A 17,645-nucleotide genomic window follows, 5' to 3' on the forward strand; every position below is an offset into this window, starting at 1 on the left:
CCATCTCCTTGTCCACTCATCTCATACAGCTGCCCACGACCCTGTTCTTTTTATCGACATCGATAGCCCCCCAATAATGAAATCAGACGTATATATGTATATAAGGCAAGGTAGCTAGACATATAAGATAACGTGGTAAAATTTGGGTCAATGAGCTTACTTACCTTGGTGGGATGGGTGATAGGAACCCGGCCCCTCTTCGTCCGAAAAGTTGATCTCATCATCGTTGACGCGGCGGTTGGATGCATCGTCATTCAGGGACTGCAGGTCATCAAGATCGAAGTCGGTGACGTTTTCCGGGTCGGTAGGCAATTGCTGTGAACATGCTAGCATATACGAGGTATCGGTCGGTCTCCACATGAACGCAAACACAACAAACACAAGGAAGTACACGAACGAGGGCCACACCTCCATGATGAACTTGGTTTTCCATAGGTTCGAAATAATCTCGTCGTCGTTTCTGCGCGCCATCGAGAAGATGCTGAAAAATACGCCTAGGATGTTCAGAACGATGGATCCGATGATCAGCATGAACATCTTCCTGTAGGCATTGAGCTTCACCACCTGCTTGTGCTCGCGCAGATAGCCCAGCGTGCTCCCTAGCGACCGGATGATCAGTACGTAGAACACAATCAGCGTCAGCACCGGGAAGACTGACAGCAGCAGCGAGACCCCCACGTTCTCCGCGCGGGTCAGCGACGAGTGGATGATGGCCGCCGCCATCGTCACGAAGTTGAACGCCGTGAACACCTGCACCCGGCGCATCAGCTTCCGGTTCAGCTTCGGGTACACCACGCCGTACCCCAGCGCCACGATCAGAATCAGGAAGCACGACATCGACACCTTCCCCGCGTTGATGATCGAAATAAACACGTTGTACGTTATTGTGCCCGCCGTCACGCCCTTCCGGTTCACCAGGTCGTACGCGGACCACACCAGGATCGTCTCCAACGTCAAAAACAAGAAGAACGCCAGGATGTACTTCTGCAGCAGCAGCAGCTCGTGCTTGTGCTTCCACACCGCAAACATGTACAGCGCCATCGCAATCGCATACGCCACGGCTAGCAGCCCGTAAAGCATCAGGTTGTTCACGTCCGACGCCGGCAGGTGCCCGAACGCGTTCTGGAACGTCACCTCCCCCGCGTACTTCACATCCGGCGCGTACACGAACACGCAGTAGAAGCCCGTCTCCTTTACCGGGTAGCGCGGTTCCAGCACGCCTTCCTTCTCCACCCGCATCGACTTCACCTCGCTCCGCAGCGTCTCGTTCTGCCCCGTTTCCGGGTTGTACACCTTCTTGCGCACCAGCAGCTGGCCCAGCTCCTCCGCCGTGCACCGTTGCGCGTTCACCGCCTCCTGCGTGCACACCATCCGCAATTCTCCGTGGTCTTGGTACCCCAGGTGCCGGAAGTCCTGGAAGTTGAACACCGCCACCAATGCCTTGCCCTCCAGCTTCTGCATGTTCACCTCTATGTATGGCTCAATCTTGCCCCCCCAGTCCTCTTTGCTATACATCCCGTTGCACACCAGCTCCTGTGACAGCTTCATCTTGTCAGCTCGCACTACTGCGAGCGCCACAAGGGGCGCCATCAACAACGTCCGTAGCATCATCTCGAGGAAACCTAGTAGTACCGACCTGAGACGTTCGCTTAGCGCTCTTGCAACTTTGTAGTGGACGTGTTAACAGGACCCTTTGAGACGTAAGTTCGTGAAAAATTTGGTTGCAGCATCGCCTCCCCAACACACCCGTATCCGGACTTTAGGAGACATGCGCAGCCAGATGTTAGCGCTAGGACGGGCCGCGCGATGTGTTGCGCGGCGGGGATTGCATATCAAGACGCTTACAACGCCGAACGAGAACGCGCTCAAGTATGTGTCGACTGACGGGGAGCTGCTGCAGGAGCGCGGGGCGCCGAGCGTCGAAATCCGCAACTTTGACATGGAGCTGATCCGGCAGGCGCCGCTGGCAGAGAAGCTGTTTGCGCAGGTGCCGGGAGTGGAGGCGGTGATGATCGGAGACGACTTCGTGACGGTGAGCAAGGATGCGGAGCTGGGGTGGGCGCAGGTGACGCCGCGCGTGCTGGAGGTGCTGACGCAGCAGCTGGCGAGCGGACAGGCGGCGGTGCAGGGCCAGGTGGCGGTGGGCGGCACGGAGCGGTTCCAGTACGACGAGGAGGAGCAGGAGATCAGCGACACGATCGAGGAGATCATCCAGACGCGGGTGCGGCCGGCGATTATGGACGACGGCGGGGACATCCAGTACCGCGGGTGGGACCCGGAGACGGGGCGGGTGTACCTGAAGCTGCAGGGCGCGTGCAAGTCGTGCTCGTCGAGCGAGGTGACGCTGAAGCACGGCATTGAGTCGATGCTGAAGCACTACGTGGAGGAGGTCAGCGGCGTGGAACAGGTGCTGGACGTGGAGGAGCAGGTTGCACTGCACGAGTTCGGCCGGCTGGAGGAGCGGCTGCGCGCGCGCACGAGTAAATAGTTACTTAAGATATACATTCGGAGCGGGCGAGCAGGCGCTCGATGCGCCGGGCCATGCGCAGGTCGATGTCCGTGACGCCGCCGGCGTCGTGCGTGGTCAGCGCGATCGTGGCACGCGTGTGCGTCGTGGTGATGGTCGGGTGGTGGCCCCAGAGGTGCGCGCGCATGGCGACCTGTGTCAGGAGGCCCCACGTCGCCTCGAAGTCGGCGAGCCGCAGCTCGCGCTGGAGGCTGGCGCCGACGAGGCGCCAGTGCGGCAGCGCGGCGAGGCCGGCCTGCAGCTCGGGCGGGCGGAGGAGGATGGGCAGCTGTTTGGCGATTTTGTTGTACATGGCCTGCTGATTAGAGCTCCAGCGGGGAGCCTGCTGCGCGCGCTCAACTTTCACCGCAGCGACAGGACGGCGACGGCCGCCACGGACAGAGCGAAGCCCAGAATGAGTTGCTGCCTGCTGATCCTCGACGAGGAGCTGCAATTGCTCACGGTGCGGCAGCTCCGGCCGCTGCCGGAGCTGCTGGGGCCGCTGCAATGGTTCATCAGCAGTCCGCGGAGGCTGCCAGTACTGAGCCATAGGGGCTACGACTACATCTACATCCAGCGGGATGGCCTCTACTTCCTGTCGCTGAGCTACGGTGTCGAGACGGTGGTGCCGATGACTGTGTTTGCATACCTGGGGCAGCTTTACCAGCTGTTTAAGAAGTACCTAGGGGAGAGGCTGAACCGGCAGCTGATCATGGACAACTTCCACCTGGTGTACGAGCTGATGGACGAGTCGATCGACATGGGGATCCCGCAGCTCACGGACCACAACATCATCCGGGACTACGTCAAGGTGCAGGTGGTGCGGCGCGCGGAGGACGGGGAGAAGCACGCAGGGAAACACAAGGCCAAGCGCGACAAGGCCGGCAAGGAGGAGGAGGAGGCGGACCCGGGCGCCGCGGACGAGCACTTCATGAATAGCTACATCGCCAAGACGACGACGTCCGCGATCTCCTGGCGGCCGCGCGGCATATACTACAGCAAGAACGAGTTCTTCCTAGACGTGGTGGAGGAGCTCGAGTACCTGATGGACTTCGAGCGGGCGCAGGTGCGCCTCAACCAGGTCCACGGTGCGATCAACTGCCGCTCCTACCTGTCGGGCATGCCGCAGCTGACGGTCGGCCTCAACAAGATGGTGGCGCAGGACCGCGACTTCACGAGCCAGGTGCACTTCCACCAGTGCGTGGACCTGGAGCGCCTGGCCACCGACCGCCACATCACGTTCGTGCCGCCCGACGGCGAGTTCCAGCTGTGTCACTACAAGCTGGCGCGCGGCGCCAACGAGCAGCCGCTCATCAAGCTCGAGGAGTGCCGCGCAGCCGTCAAGCCGCGGCGCCGGCCCGCGGACGCGGACCGCCTCGTGCTGACCGTGTCCATCTCGACCAACTTCAAGCTGCAGGACGCCACGTCCGTGCTCAAGGTGCGCGTGCCGCTCGCGCGCGTGTTCGAGCAGTGGAAGGTCGACCTCTCCTTCCCGCCGCGCTTCAAGTGCGACGCCGGCTGCGTGATGTTCAACATCACCGACGACTACCTGCTCTGGGACATCGGCAAGGCGAAGGGCAGCCACGGCGACCGCCGGTTCACCATGCAGTCGCAGTTCCACCTCTACGACGAGGCCTACTACTCGCGGCGCCGCGCCCAGCTCTCCACGTCCATGGACCCACTGCCCGCCCACCCGGGGCAGCAACTCGAGGCGCTCTACAACCAGACCCACGCCAGCGCGCCGACCCACGCCTCCGCGCTGCTGCGCGTGGACTTCGAGGTACCCTACCACACAATCAGCGGGCTTAAGGTAGAGTTCCTAAAAATTCTCGAGCCACAGCTCCAGTACCAGTCCTTCCCATGGATACGCTACAAGTCCACCAACCACCAGCTCTGTGCTTTTCAGCTATAGAGCCAACGCCGCTATCAGGACACCACACATATCTATATAGCTGCGACCGCCTTCAACGACCTGTTCACTTTCTACAAGACAAACTGCGTGGCCCCTCCGATCCCCGCAGACATAGTCAAAATCTTCACTAACAACAGGGTTCAACATACTCCAAAAGGCATCAGAAGCATTACTACAGCCGCACAGATTGGTCAGTGCGTATTGTGGTCAGTGCTTGGCCGTATAAAAAAGTGATACACAACCGTGGGAGTATACAAAAGACCACATACGAGGCCATCAGTTCTTTCCCAATACCGCAACCAGCAGGCAACACGGCAAGACATAGTTCGCCGAAATAGACCGCAGCTATGAACCATACAAACACAGAGCCTGGCGAAGAACATGAGCTGATAGCCATCGAGGCGCTCAGCCGGCTGTGCAATGGTACGAATGGCGAGACCAGATTAGAGAAATCACATGGTGCGGAGCAAGGACAAGCTCAGCAACACCAAGACGACGGAGAGACGCTACTGTGCAGAATGCGACAGAACCCGATATTCACCAACGCTGTGAGTCTGTACGAGCAGACCAAATCACACCACCCGAACTTCAGGCGGCGAGCGGAGTTGGTAGAGCGGAGCGCGTCGACGATGGTGAGGCGCACCAGCGAGCTCTGGGCCCCGCGGGATGGGGCGAGCAAGCACCGACTGGAGGAGAGCTGCGAGACGGGGACGCCGCTGGACGACGAGGTGGGCCCGTCGCCGCGCGTGTCTAAGCGGCAGAAGATCAAGGAGAACCTGAAGGAGTATCGGCTGACGATGTCTATAGAGTCGAAGAAACAGCTGATTACCTGCCTGCACCTGCTGAAGCTCGCGAACCGGCAGCTGTCGTCGACGGTCGGGTCGCTGCAGGACCTGGTGCAGAAGGAGCGGGAGGACAGCGGGCCGCGCGAGCCCGAGGAGGAGGACGGTGAGCAGTACTTTGACGCCTCGGAGACGATCGTGAGCGAGCGGTCCAAGGAGATCAAGATGGAGGTTGTGGGGACGGTGAAGAAGGTGTACTCGCTGATTTCGAGGTTTGCAGGAAGCTCGCTGCCCGAGCCCGCGCGAAGCCAGGTTCGGGAGACCCTGCTCAAGATGCCGACGAACTGGTCCTTGACCGTCAATTCCGCGTCGCGGGAGACGCCCACGAACGCCCGCCTGTCGGCGAACAGCAAGATGCTCATTCTGGCGGAGGAGTCTCTGGACATGGTCAGCAACATCATCCAGGTTTTCGACATGACGCTCGGACGGGCCGAGGAGTGGGTGAAGCACAAGCAGGAGCTCAAGGAGCTGATCAAGTCGCAGTACATGGAGGCACAGCTCAAGTCCAAGGTAAAACAGCAGCTGGAGAAGGAGCAGTCCGAGCAACAGCGACACGAGTTGAAGCGCAGCTCTGTATAGTATTATATTACAGAATATGTAAGCGTCTTGTACACATTTGAGTCAGCCCTGCAGTGCATTGAGTCGTTCGCGCATCTCGCGCAACATGTTGTCCGCCTCGTCTTTGATGTCTTCCTCGGGGACCACCTCCTCCAGGGCATCCTGCCGTTCCAGCTGCGTTTCTGGCACGTTATCAACAGCATTGAACTTGGCACCGGTGTACTGCATCACGATTTGCTCCACCTGCTCGTCCACCTCCTCGTCGTCGACGGTCATGTCGATGTTCTCCAGCGAGTCGTTCACCATCTCGCTGACAATGCCGGACCGCAGCAGCTCCTTCTCCAGCTCCATCATCGTGCTGCGCAGCTGCGGCACGCTCACGAGCGAGTTCACCTCCCTCATCAGCCCAGCGCTCTGCGCCATGGTCTGCTGCATTTTGTTCATGTGGAACGCCTCCTCTATTTTCATCCCCACAGACTGCAGCTGCGCCTTCGACGTGTAAATCCGATCGTACTGCTTGTTGATTTGGTACAGCTCCTTGGCGTATATCCGCACCGTCTTGACGTCGTTCGTCTTCGCAGACTTCTTGATCAGCACCTGCGTCTTCCCCTTCAGCGCTGCCAGCTCACGCAGCGATTTGTCAAGCTGCCGCTGGTTCTTCCGCAAGATGGCCTTCAGCTTGCGGTGCTGCTCACGCGGATCGACTCCCCAGATGGCCGTCTTGATGAAGTTCATTCTACCGCCACCAATACAAACAAGTCAATTCGTTCAACACACAGCCCCCTTGGCCGCCAATATGAGAACTCCTGTCAGCAGTTCTCCCGGACAGTTTTATCTGACCTCTCGATTACCCGTCAGCTGGCAAGCAAGTTGTAGCACTGGTCTTGTACCTCAGTATGGGAGACTAATGCTTCACAGTGCCCTTAAACTGTTACCAGTCGCCTGTAGTGGTCACATGACCTATCACAAACATGGTACCTGGGAATGCACCTCTCAACCATCAAGTATTCTATCCGATATAGTGTAACGGCTATCACACCTCGCTTTCACCGTGGAGACCCGGGTTCGACTCCCGGTATCGGAGAAAACTAAAATTTTTGTTCATCCAGGCGCATGATGCGGGCCAGCGGGGACGATCCGCAGCGCATGATGGCCTGGCGCGAGCACGGGCACGAGTGTTGGTCGCTAGCTGTTGGCTGCGTCCACAACTTGGCGGTCGGCAAGACTCATTGCATGCCTCTCCGTAGAGCACGATTTCCGAGTCCCGGTGCGATGATGATGGGCGACGTAAATTTTTCGATTCTATACATAGTTGAGGCTGTAACGAGACCGTCGGACGCCGATTGCAGAGCTTAAAATCTATCATCATCCTGGGACTGTTGCGACGGGAATACTGAGGGTTGGCCAGCTGTTAGGAATCGAGTTGCCAGTTATACCAAATTAAGAGTGCGACATGTCGAAAGAGCTGGACACAGTTGAGGTCAGCATCCGCGTGCCGTTCGGCAAGAGTAAGAGGCTGTCGACGACGGCTTCCCGGCGCGCACGTGTGCAATCGATCATGTACTTCCTGGCGTTCAATGCGGCGTCGAAGTACTACACGAACTACGAGCTTCTGCACAACGGTGTGGAAGTGGACGAACAGCAGCTAATCTCGGAACTGGCTGGAAACGAGCAAACAGTGCACCTGCAGCTGCGTTTGAAGCCATACAACACGGGGGAGGTGATCCGGCACTTTGTCACGTTCCGGGAGTACATAGGGTTTGTGGGTGACAGCGACGACGACATCACGAGCCTTGCGTTGTCGAACGTTGCGAAGTTCCGCGAGCTCCCGCTCACGGACATCGCGGCGGCCAGCGGCAAAACGGAAGTGGCGGACGACCGCCAGAAGGAGGAGTTTCAGGTGAGCGATGCGGAGAAGGCCGTGTTTACCAAGGAGCTGGACAGCATTCTTGAGTTGCGGCCGTCGGCACAGGACGTGCTGAAGGGCGGCAGCGCGCTCTCGAAGCCGTGCTTGCGCTCTCTAATCATCTCGGGCTACAACCCTGTGCCGGCGTTTTTCCGCACGAAGGGCCATCTTCTATACTTGCAGGCTGTCACATTGGAGGGTGAGACCCTGCACATCACTGCGACGGTTTCCGGCTTCTATGTGAACAAGTCGAGCGCAATCAAGTTCGACCCGACACTTAAGACAGACGCTGCCGTATGTTTGACGCTATACGAGCTGTTAACGAAGCACTCGAAGAAGTTTGCGTCCCACCTCAGCCAGCTAGAAGCGGCCCTGAAAGCGCACGAATCTGTAAACTACGTGAAGCCCATCAGCGTCTTTTTGCACAAGACCTGGTTCCCGTCATCTTTGCCAAGCAATTCAATTGATTTTACCGAGTACCAGTTAGAGGCCTTGAACTTCCAGACTGAACGTAACTTCAATGACGAGTTCCAGGCTGTTAAGGAGACATCCTCCGAAGATATTGTTGCACGTTTAGAGAAGGAGAAGCTGCTCAACAGGGTCATCCATGACTTTAACGTTGCCGCCTCCAAGGGCTCCATGGAAATTTTCTACGGGAACATGGTAGCCATGAACCCTGATGCTCCACGCCAGGAACACATTTTCTTGAAGAATAACATCTTCTACTCCTTCGTTTCGGATTTGGATGGCCACTACCAGGACAAGGGTGGCGATGCAGCAGCCCATGCAGCTTCCAACCAAGATCTACATATCATCAAGACTTTGCTCCAATCGAATATGAGGAGCGTGCGCCATTTACTGACTGCTGTAGTTGAGTTCGGTGGTGTTAGAATCCTGGCACAGTCACCTGTACCCGGTATTCTTGACACTGCTGGCATGAAGTTTATCAAAAACGAAAAAGGTGAAGAGGAGGCAATCCAAGCCAAGAATGATATTACTGTATGTTACGGCTTCGATGAGGCCTCTAACAAAGTCATTGCTGATGCAGAATTCGGATCCAGTCTTGATGACTTTGCCAAGGTTTTCCATTTGAAAAAGCATGAAGTTGACGGCGTTGAATTGAAGGTTGCATCTACCTCCAAGGGGGTTGTGGGCTTTGATAAGAGGAACTACATTCTAGATTTGGCAGACAACAATCCGTTGGATGTTGGGTTTGCTCTAGAAAACTTCGATGCGGTGACTGACGAAAAGGCTCGTTATCCACACAGACAGACGCTTCTAAGACGTGAACTTGTCGAAAAATGGTGGTTCTCCAAGGTTGACGGTACTGGAAGTGAAATGGAGGCTGCTTACGAAGAAGGGAAATTTTCATATAACCCAGATGCCTACAAAATTGAGGGAATCGAGGACGAGACCGTTGTCGAACTTTCGGATTATTTGCGTAAAGAGGTTGTACCCACTTTGGTCAAGGAAGTTGCAGAAGGCTCTATTACCGCACCATTCAATGGTGAGCATTTGGTAGATATAATGCACAAAAATGGTATCAACATTCGCTACCTAGGTAGAGTGATCGAACTAGCTGAACAGGAACTTGAGGCACAGCGTGCCTTGAGGGAAGCACATTTGCAACAGGTGGAGGCCGACAATAAGGAATTTACCGAATGGGAGGCGAACTACTTGAAGCACATAGAATCGTTGATTAAGGAGAGACAGGTAACCATCCAGAAGTTGCTGGCCGAGGGCAAAGAGGTTCCAGCGGAATTAAAGGAGGAGTTGAAACTCGACGACAAGGAGATCCGTAAGCCTCATGAAAAGGAAGGCGTAGCTGTGAACAACGACCAGTTGTCCGTTCTACTTACGCTTGCACAAATCGAGATAATATCTCGTTCCATCAAGCATGTCTTCAGAAAACACTGTCACGAACTTCCTGCTGTAATTATTCCAACGTTTATTGCGTTTGCATTAAACCTGCTGTTTGGCTATTGCTACAACAAAGCCCCAATTGCTGAATTCCCTACAGATGGCTCCGACATTGACTTTGCCTTCACCAAGCTAACGCGTGAACAGCTGCTATCAGAAATTTCTGAGCAGGCCGTTCTACGTTTCCGCTACACACTACCAGACGGATGGGAGAGCCGTTACGAGCATACACCTTTTGCCCTTCTAAGGCCCATCTGTAACAAGTTTGGTATCCAGCTCCTAAACAAAGAGTACTTTTTCACAAGAGAACAGTACCAGAATTGGAGACAAGCGCAAGATAAAAAGATCAGATCCAAACTTGTCGAGCCAGTGTCAACATTTTCTATCAACGATCTTTCCGTTCGTCCAATTATCAAGGTTGCCACTCTCACTACTGGAGTGAGCGATGATTGCTGGGCACAGGGTGCGTATATGATCAACGAAGAGGAGAAGCAAGCCACAGCCCTGGCACTTTTTTCACAGTCTATTGCCTTCCGCGAGGAGACTAGCGGCTATGTTCACCCTACGGTTGCTGAGTCTTACTTGGCTCTTTCGACAATCCATTCGAAATTGGAGAAGAAGTCTGAAGCGGTGGCATTGTGTCGGAAGGCATGTGCTATCTACGAGCGCGTATGTGGGTTTGACTCCTTTGAAATGATCAGATCTCTGAACAACTTGGCTATGCTAGAAATGGCCAACGATTCTCCTTACAATGCGGCACTCTGCCTGAAGACCATTATGTCCATTTTGTCTGTGGTTATTCCTGTGAACCATCCTGCCACCATCAATTCCTACTCTATGCTACACTCTATGTGCTCTTCTCTGCAAAATTCCTCTGCAATGATCAAGGTGTTGAACAAGCTGGGAGATATTATTGTGGAGATCGATGGCCACAAGTCTTTACCGTACGCTGTGAATGAATCACGTCTAGCTAACTTATACGCATCTGTTGGCGAGTACAAGCGCTCGCTTGCATGCATTGAGTCTTGTTATGAATTGTTTTCCAAAGAATTGGGTGTGAATCACAAAACGACTGTGGAATGCAATAGCTGGATTACTGGTGTAGAAAATCTCATTGAATCTACTTCACAGTCCAAGGCTTTGGCTGCCTCCAAGGCAGCTGCAGCGGCAAAGCAGGGAGAGAAAAAGCCTGCGCAAAAACAGCAGCAGAGTGCTGAATTGCGTGATAAGTCTATCGATGAGCTGATGAACTTTATTAACGGAGGAAGCGCCCCTGCGAAAAAGAGTAAAAAGAAGAAGAACGCCAAAAAGTAGTAGACATGCTACTGTACTGCTCTCAACTTGTCCTGTAAATACTGCGTGTACGAGTTCTATAATTTTGGACTATATTTTTTGAGTACTAGTTTTATAAAGCCGATTGAGTAATTGGCGCTTATTTTATAGTCTAAGTGACTGGTCCGTTGGATGTTTCCTGGTGATGAAAGTTCAGTTCAATAGTATTTGCACAATTCCATAAAGATCAACATAAAGCTGGGTATTAGTATGTTATCGTTTAGATCCGAGTTCCCTTCCAATATTCCTGACACAACACATGCCAGGATAATGTTTCTGGTCGCCACACCTTCAAACGCCAGGAAAGCTTGCTGGCACACTAGGCAGAGTGCTGCAGACGCCACTATAAACGCCAGAGTACCTTCCACAGTCTTGTTTGTCCCCGGCCAATGGTACTTGCCGTAGCGGCGACCGATGATAGACGCCAACGAGTCTCCAACACCCAAACTTATTACACCCACTAGAGATCGGTTGATCAATAGCGGAAAGGAGACCCCAAGAATTAGATATAGATACGATACAATGATCGGACCTTGCTCATCTCTGAAATCTGTGAAGGTACGCAGCTGTGCGTTGATATAATCACCAAAAGGATATAGGTTCATGTACCGGAAATACTCGACGATCAAAAACACCACCACGGTGCCCGCAATGGCCACCGTCGTAAACTCAGGTTCCACGGCCATCTGGCAGACAAGGAGAGGCAACAACGCAAAATGCCAGATTTTGCGGGAGGTGTTCAACGAGAGATGGCTCTTCATCACGAACACACTGGGAATCAGCACCCCAAGGAAAACGAGCCAACCGGCCATGATCTGCATCCGTAGCGCGCTGCTGAAAATGTACTTGATCAACCAGACCAACGCATTGTCCGTGTCGTCTAGATCGAGGAACGCCAAGATCACAGATGGGAACACGAGCGCAAACACCGCCAGCAAGACCGCCGTCCGTACGTACTGGTTCCGGCGCCCGTATGCCCGCACAAACACGTAGTTTGCTCCGACTGCAACGAGGAACCCGTAGAGGCATGCGCGGAGAATCTGGAACTGCACAGAGGACTCGCCGCCGATCACGAAGAGCACGTTCGTGAGCAGGATCGAGAGCAAGCCGCAGTCGACCATGTCCAACGACCGGAGCTCCGACACCCGCGCCAACGCCCACCACACCGCCTGGTGCACCGCCAACGCCGCCACGTCCCGCAACCCCCGCCCGCGCGCGGCCGGCTGCAGATATAATATCGTGAGCTGCTGCAGCACTCGCAGCACCACAGGCATCTGCATACCGCCGAGGGCCATCGCGCAGTTCACCGGCACTAGCTCCCGCCGGAAGAGGAGCGATACCATCACCGGGAGGTACACGACGTACACCGCGTTGAATGCCGGCACGCGCCCCGCAGCCGCCGCCGCCCCGTATGCAGCCGCCACGCTCAGCGCGCTGTAGAACGCCGCCCGCCCCGCCTCGTCCTTGCCAAACACCTCCGCAGCTAGATGCACCGTGACCGCCAACACAACCGCCTGCACAGCCTTCCCGCCTAGGGGTACCGCGCCTGTGTCTGCCTGCTCTTCCGCTTTTACGGCCTGTTCCGCATTCGCAGTCTTGACTGCCATCATGCTCACCGGGAATACACCGCTGGCCCTGGATTCTCTCAGGTCCCACGTATCACTCCCCCCAAGCAGCTACAACAGAAAGACTAGTCAAGCCCTTGCGCTTGTACTCGGTAGTGCCAGCCCTACACTACCACAACCGCGAGCTGCTTACGACGTTACCCGGAAGAATCCGGATTAATTCCGGAAGAAATTCCTATAAATACCGAGCTTTGAAGCTTAAAATTTTTACACTCCCGTCGCTGTTACAAGAGACTCCAAACGGACTGCCAGCTTCTACAAGCTGGAGCCTGTTGAGCGGTCGCAGCGAGAACGCTGGGACCTGCTGCAGCTATGCTTAGCCGCTGATGACCAAAGATATTTTACAAACTAGAGTTTCTGATGGTCACGTGATTAGGAACTATCTTGCTATCTGAGGCTGGGCTGCGGCGGGATTGGCGTCTCCGAGTTGGTACAGGCGTACCGCGCGGCGGGCGCAGTTGCGCAGCACGGAACATCGAGTGATGAATTAACAAAAACAAAAGCTGGAATTACTGGCTGAATTTATCTGTGTTGATACGTTTTTGCACTACTCTGACTGATGTTCCGCGAGCCGTCTTCGGGCGAAGACGGGCAAGCAACAGCGGGCTCTGGACGGAAATGACGAGGTACAGCACTGGGCACTGAACGGCATGAGTGACAATGCTTATGGCGGGCCTCAGAAACCCGCCGTGGCCGATCCGAGCCGGGGACGCGCGTTGGTTGCGGATACTGCGGACTGTGATGATCTCCATAGATGACGAGTCTGATTCGAGCTTCTCGCTGAAGACACACACACAATTCCATTCATGCATTTCTGAGCAGCATGCTGCGAAGTCCTGCGGCGATCAGGCGATTGCCGCGTGGTATCCGGGCCTGCGGGCTGAGGGGTTCGATGATGAAGACCAAACAATTGACAAGCATATGTCTGAGCATCGGTGACGACAATTGTTTTGAGTCTGAGTACGCCCTGTTCTCGTTCATATATTACGGGCATGGCGCTGTTTATGATGATTTTCCACATTTCACGACGGTCAACTGTGTCCTGGCCTGTTAAGCCGGGACGTTGATGATATGTCGCCCGTGACTGGGCGTGGTACTGAGAAAAACATACAGCGTTGTGCTACATATATGGACGGCTGCTTGAGGTCAAGCACTACAGAACACCGTAGATCTTGTACGCATGATGACTTTGATTATACCCAAATTTATGAAGTTCATTCGTGATTTGAAACTATTAAACGATTTGCATGTCAGTCTGACGTAGATTGTAGTCTCAGTACTATTGCTGGATCAAAACGGAGACCGCCACGCGGTCACGAAAGCTTCGTGCGCAGAACACCCAGACACCACTGAATCGGTGCGAAATTTTCGTGGTCGCCGCTGTAGATAGCTCATCGCATGGAGTTCAGCTAAGAGCACTGTGGGTCCAGTAGTTAGACACAGCTAACCTTTGGGAGCTATGCCTTTGAATAAACCCAATCTGGTTTATAAGCTTGATCATGCAGAGTACCAGTATCACCTTTTGAATAACACAGTAGCAGAGTTCCATCCGCGGTTGGGAGCGACGGCCAAGTACTACAACCCACAGGGCAAGAAGGCAGCGCAGCGCGTGGAGAAGCTCTTGGCCGGGCTGACGGCCGACGGCCTGTTGCAGCAGATATCGTCGCTAAAGGCCGAGCTTCTGGATCACAAGGTGCACCATGTAGAGAGCAAGCTGAGCCATCTGCTGGTAAAACAGCTCGAGAACCAGGCAACGGTGCTGCGCAAGAATCCCAAGAAAGACGAGCAGCGCAACTCGAAGCTGCAGGTGCTGGAAGGTGTGCAGCGCGGGCCGGGCTTTGAGCAGTTTGTGCGCCTCATTGTGCGCTCCAAGGTGGTCAAGATTGTGCTCGGCAAGATATGCCCGACCAAGGCGCTAAAGAACGACCCGCCCGCGTGGTTCCAGAACCACCGCATCCTCCAGCAGTTCGGGAACAAAGAAGATGAATGCAACCCCGGCAGAGTCTGGAAGGAGGTGGTGCAGGCAGTGGCAGGCGGCGAACAACTGGTCTCGCAGCTGCTGAGCACGAAAGCAGCGAGAGATCTGCTGGCCGCGCTCGAGGCCAGCGTCGACCTCGTTCTTGGCACAAAGAAGGAAAGGCGGCAAAATTCCGACGCTGCAGAGAAGACAGCCGTCGCTGCCCGGTCGGCTGAAGGCGAGGACGATTCCAGCTCCTCCGACAATGCCGCCTCAGACATTGATGAGGGTGCCGCGAGCGAGAGCGAAGAGGAAAACTCGGACGACGAGGCCGCCCGCAGCCCTTCCGTAGATGAGGACGCACTGGTCTCACAGTACGCCGGAATGCTAGCTGCCTCCGACGAAGAGGATGACGATCCTGATGGATACCACCTAGACCCGAATGTCGACTACAACGAGGTCACAGACGAGGAACCTGACCAATCTGCAGACGAGACAATACAGCCGGATGCCGACGACAGCAGCGACAGCGACAGCTCGGCGCCTCCGTTGAAAAAGCAAAAGACGTCCAAGACGAAGGTGCAGCTCCCCGCACTCATGGCTGGCTACTACAGCGGTGACGACGACAGCGACGCGGAAGAACACGATCTGGCCGGGAAAGCCGAACCGTTGGAACCACCAAAGCGCAAAAACCGTCGCGGCCAGCGCGCAAGACAGAAGATCTGGGAAAAGAAGTATGGCCGGAATGCGAAGCACATTCAGCAGCAATTCGAAAAAGAGCGCGAAGAGCGCGCACGGAAACAGCGGGAATACGAGGAGCGCGCCGCAAAACGTGCAGCCAAAGAGGCAGAGCTGGCAAGAACTCGTCCCGCGTTCAAGGATTCCGCTATCCGCGCAGCGGAGCCGGGTGCAGCAAAGTCCGCAGCAAAGCCTGTCGCACAGGAACTACATCCATCGTGGGAAGCGAAGAAACTTTCGCAGGAGAAGCAAAAAGCCGCGAAGTTCCAGGGTAAGAAAATTGTATTTGATTGAAGTCCTGGGATGCTGCGCGGCCATCTTTAGCAAAATTCAGTATATAACGCATTTCTAAGCATTCTACGAGCGCAAGCAAGCACATCGTGACATCGCTCCTACGTAAGCATATTTACGTGCGTACCGGCGCGCCCGCCACGTCATCGCGCGCGGCGAAAACTGCGCGGCCTGGCCGGCCCGCCGTACTCATCCAGTCGTATTAATTATAGTTCCATAGTTGCTAAAAACGCCAATGGATGGTAGCTGATGGTGCTAGATTACATCGGGCGGCACCGCCGCCCGTCCCGCAGGTCACATGCAGCTACTCAGTCGTCTGACCTGTGAGGGGGTCCCTCTTTTTGAAGCTCATCAGCAGGTCGTCCTGCGGGAAGATGGTCGCAAAAACCTTGATTTTCTCGCTGAGCGACGTGACCTTGTGGTCGAATTCCGTGAATAGGGCAAATTTCCCGATTAGGGCCGTGAAGGTCATGAAAACGTACTTCTGACCCAGGCATACATGGGGCCCGGATCCGAAAACCAGCCAATTCTTCTTTGCCTGGTTCGCGGGCGACTGCTCTCCGTCCCAGCGCTCGGGAATGTAGTCATCTGGGTTCTCGTACACCGCTGGGTCGTGCAGCGCCGGGTACATAGTCGCCACCAGCATTGAGCCCTTTGGCGCTGTATAGTCCGCGGACACCGCAAACGCCTCATGTACTTGGTACGGGACCATGAGGACGGGCGGCCTGTAGCGCAGGCATTCCTTGACGGCCATGTGAGTGTACTTCATTTGGTCAATGAGTTCCAGGGATAAAGGCACCGAAGGGTCGTTCCTGCGAACTGCGAGTTGTTCTTCGCGAATTTTCGCGAGCACATCGGGCCTATCGGCAACGATCTGGAAAAGCCAGCAGGCAAGAGAGGAAGAGGCGTCCTGAGAGGCAAAGAGGAATGTAAAGAGCGCCTCGGACATCTCGCGGTTGGTGAACTTACGATGTAACAGACGCGAGTCAGCGTCGTCCTTGGCCTTCGCGTCCAGCATCAGCTTGCACCAGGCGTCCACGACGCACGTGGGCTCGCCGCCGGCCGCGATGTGCTGCTTGGCCTCCTGGGCGCACCGCTCGAAGATCTTCATGGCCATGTCGGCGGTGCGCTTACCGTACCAGGTCTTGGTGAAGGGAAGGATCAGCGGGAAGTTGACCAGCTCGAGCGCGGCGGTCACCAGGTAGTAGTCGTCGGCAATCTTGCGCACCTGGTCGTCGGTGATGTAGCTGCCGCAGAAGGCCTTCAGCGACAGCGCGCACAGCATCTCGCGCATCTCGTGGAAGAACACGCGGTGCTCGTAGTCGGTCTCGCGCGAGAAGGCCACGAACTTCGCCATGTAGCGGTCGATGACCGCCTCCTGCGACGGCAGGTACCGCGCCAGCGCGTCCCGCGTGAACAGCCCGTTCAGCGAGCGCCGGTAGTCCAGGTGCGCCTGGCCGTCCAGGAACACCCAGTTCGTCGGCCGCAGGATCTTCTTCGCCACGTCCACCAGGCACGGCTTCACGTACTTGGGCGACTGCAGGATCTTCCGCGTCAGGTCCCGGGTCGACGCTATCACCACGAACTTGTGGAAGATCGACACGCACGACAGCGGCCCCGACGCCCACTTCGCCTGGTACACCTCGAACTTCGGGTCCAGCGACTCCAGGAACGGCCCAATCAGCGGCCACATTTTCCACGCAGGGCCCGCTATCCGTCCCTTGTTGCGCCGGTACGCCGCCTGGTCCGCCACCAGCACCAGCACCAGCGCCGCCAGCACGCGCCACGCCCACAGCGCCGCCAGCGCGCGCCACAACCAGCCTGCCTGCTCCCCGAAGCCTATTGCGTCCATTTTGTGCTATATAGCCCCGTCGTAGTCTCCAGCGCTACCTGCCAATTCTAAGACGACTATGATGCAGCATTCACTAATTTCCAAAAAATTCTAAAATGGCTCAGTTTTAACTATCACGACGCTACTGCCAGGGGAATAGTCTCCCGCCTGCAGCTCGAGGGGACCTGTACGACCGAGCAAAAGCCTATACGAAAACGTCTGCTTAC

The 17,645-nt window shown here is 55.6% G+C and overlaps 10 protein-coding genes and 8 non-coding genes across 18 annotated transcripts; 13 read left to right on the plus strand and 5 right to left on the minus strand.

The window, feature by feature from the left end:
- Positions 1 to 156: 156 nt before the first annotated feature.
- Positions 157 to 1,515, minus strand: AGOS_ABR044C (uncharacterized protein; the record flags this gene model as incomplete). The annotated part of the gene is made up of 1 exon (NM_208343.2): positions 157 to 1,515. The coding sequence occupies one exon, from the start codon at positions 1,513 to 1,515 to the stop codon at positions 157 to 159; it is 1,359 nt and encodes a 452-aa protein (NP_982990.2).
- Positions 1,516 to 1,768: 253 nt separating this feature from the next.
- On the plus strand, positions 1,769 to 2,488 carry NFU1 (Nfu1p; the record flags this gene model as incomplete). The annotated part of the gene is made up of 1 exon (NM_208344.1): positions 1,769 to 2,488. One exon carries the CDS (start codon positions 1,769 to 1,771, stop codon positions 2,486 to 2,488), a length of 720 nt encoding a protein of 239 aa, NP_982991.1.
- A 4-nt stretch (positions 2,489 to 2,492) lies between these two features.
- MCO14 (4a-hydroxytetrahydrobiopterin dehydratase) lies at positions 2,493 to 2,819 on the minus strand (the record flags this gene model as incomplete). Its single annotated transcript, NM_208345.1, has 1 exon — positions 2,493 to 2,819. One exon carries the CDS (start codon positions 2,817 to 2,819, stop codon positions 2,493 to 2,495), a length of 327 nt encoding a protein of 108 aa, NP_982992.1.
- Positions 2,820 to 2,921: 102 nt separating this feature from the next.
- APM2 (Apm2p) lies at positions 2,922 to 4,418 on the plus strand (the record flags this gene model as incomplete). Its single annotated transcript, NM_208346.1, has 1 exon — positions 2,922 to 4,418. One exon carries the CDS (start codon positions 2,922 to 2,924, stop codon positions 4,416 to 4,418), a length of 1,497 nt encoding a protein of 498 aa, NP_982993.1.
- A 347-nt stretch (positions 4,419 to 4,765) lies between these two features.
- Positions 4,766 to 5,839, plus strand: OPI1 (transcriptional regulator OPI1; the record flags this gene model as incomplete). The annotated part of the gene is made up of 1 exon (NM_208347.1): positions 4,766 to 5,839. One exon carries the CDS (start codon positions 4,766 to 4,768, stop codon positions 5,837 to 5,839), a length of 1,074 nt encoding a protein of 357 aa, NP_982994.1.
- Positions 5,840 to 5,881: 42 nt separating this feature from the next.
- Positions 5,882 to 6,553, minus strand: VPS24 (ESCRT-III subunit protein VPS24; the record flags this gene model as incomplete). Its single annotated transcript, NM_208348.2, has 1 exon — positions 5,882 to 6,553. One exon carries the CDS (start codon positions 6,551 to 6,553, stop codon positions 5,882 to 5,884), a length of 672 nt encoding a protein of 223 aa, NP_982995.2.
- A 277-nt stretch (positions 6,554 to 6,830) lies between these two features.
- AGOS_t0036 lies at positions 6,831 to 6,902 on the plus strand. Its single transcript has one exon. It is a non-coding gene; the product is annotated as a tRNA-Glu (tRNA).
- A 369-nt stretch (positions 6,903 to 7,271) lies between these two features.
- CLU1 (translation initiation factor 3 subunit CLU1) lies at positions 7,272 to 10,958 on the plus strand (the record flags this gene model as incomplete). Its single annotated transcript, NM_208349.2, has 1 exon — positions 7,272 to 10,958. One exon carries the CDS (start codon positions 7,272 to 7,274, stop codon positions 10,956 to 10,958), a length of 3,687 nt encoding a protein of 1,228 aa, NP_982996.2.
- A 176-nt stretch (positions 10,959 to 11,134) lies between these two features.
- On the minus strand, positions 11,135 to 12,586 carry SEC59 (dolichol kinase; the record flags this gene model as incomplete). The annotated part of the gene is made up of 1 exon (NM_208350.2): positions 11,135 to 12,586. The coding sequence occupies one exon, from the start codon at positions 12,584 to 12,586 to the stop codon at positions 11,135 to 11,137; it is 1,452 nt and encodes a 483-aa protein (NP_982997.2).
- Positions 12,587 to 12,921: 335 nt separating this feature from the next.
- AGOS_AgSNR78 lies at positions 12,922 to 12,998 on the plus strand. The gene has a single exon (NR_149425.1). It is a non-coding gene; the product is annotated as an AgSNR78 (small nuclear RNA).
- An 83-nt stretch (positions 12,999 to 13,081) lies between these two features.
- Positions 13,082 to 13,158, plus strand: AGOS_AgSNR77. The gene has a single exon (NR_149424.1). It is a non-coding gene; the product is annotated as an AgSNR77 (small nuclear RNA).
- Positions 13,159 to 13,213: 55 nt separating this feature from the next.
- On the plus strand, positions 13,214 to 13,301 carry AGOS_AgSNR76. Its single transcript, NR_149423.1, has one exon. It is a non-coding gene; the product is annotated as an AgSNR76 (small nuclear RNA).
- A 37-nt stretch (positions 13,302 to 13,338) lies between these two features.
- Positions 13,339 to 13,418, plus strand: AGOS_AgSNR75. The gene has a single exon (NR_149422.1). It is a non-coding gene; the product is annotated as an AgSNR75 (small nuclear RNA).
- A 74-nt stretch (positions 13,419 to 13,492) lies between these two features.
- AGOS_AgSNR74 lies at positions 13,493 to 13,535 on the plus strand. The gene has a single exon (NR_149421.1). It is a non-coding gene; the product is annotated as an AgSNR74 (small nuclear RNA).
- Positions 13,536 to 13,601: 66 nt separating this feature from the next.
- On the plus strand, positions 13,602 to 13,702 carry AGOS_AgSNR73. The gene has a single exon (NR_149420.1). It is a non-coding gene; the product is annotated as an AgSNR73 (small nuclear RNA).
- A 132-nt stretch (positions 13,703 to 13,834) lies between these two features.
- On the plus strand, positions 13,835 to 13,860 carry AGOS_AgSNR72. Its single transcript, NR_149419.1, has one exon. It is a non-coding gene; the product is annotated as an AgSNR72 (small nuclear RNA).
- A 200-nt stretch (positions 13,861 to 14,060) lies between these two features.
- BUD22 (Bud22p) lies at positions 14,061 to 15,590 on the plus strand (the record flags this gene model as incomplete). The annotated part of the gene is made up of 1 exon (NM_208351.2): positions 14,061 to 15,590. One exon carries the CDS (start codon positions 14,061 to 14,063, stop codon positions 15,588 to 15,590), a length of 1,530 nt encoding a protein of 509 aa, NP_982998.2.
- A 301-nt stretch (positions 15,591 to 15,891) lies between these two features.
- Positions 15,892 to 17,439, minus strand: ERG5 (C-22 sterol desaturase; the record flags this gene model as incomplete). Its single annotated transcript, NM_208352.1, has 1 exon — positions 15,892 to 17,439. The coding sequence occupies one exon, from the start codon at positions 17,437 to 17,439 to the stop codon at positions 15,892 to 15,894; it is 1,548 nt and encodes a 515-aa protein (NP_982999.1).
- Positions 17,440 to 17,645: the final 206 nt, after the last annotated feature.

Source organism: Eremothecium gossypii, chromosome II (assembly GCF_000091025.4).
Source record: "Eremothecium gossypii ATCC 10895 chromosome II, complete sequence".
Classification (NCBI taxonomy): Eukaryota; Fungi; Ascomycota; class Saccharomycetes; order Saccharomycetales; family Saccharomycetaceae; genus Eremothecium; species Eremothecium gossypii.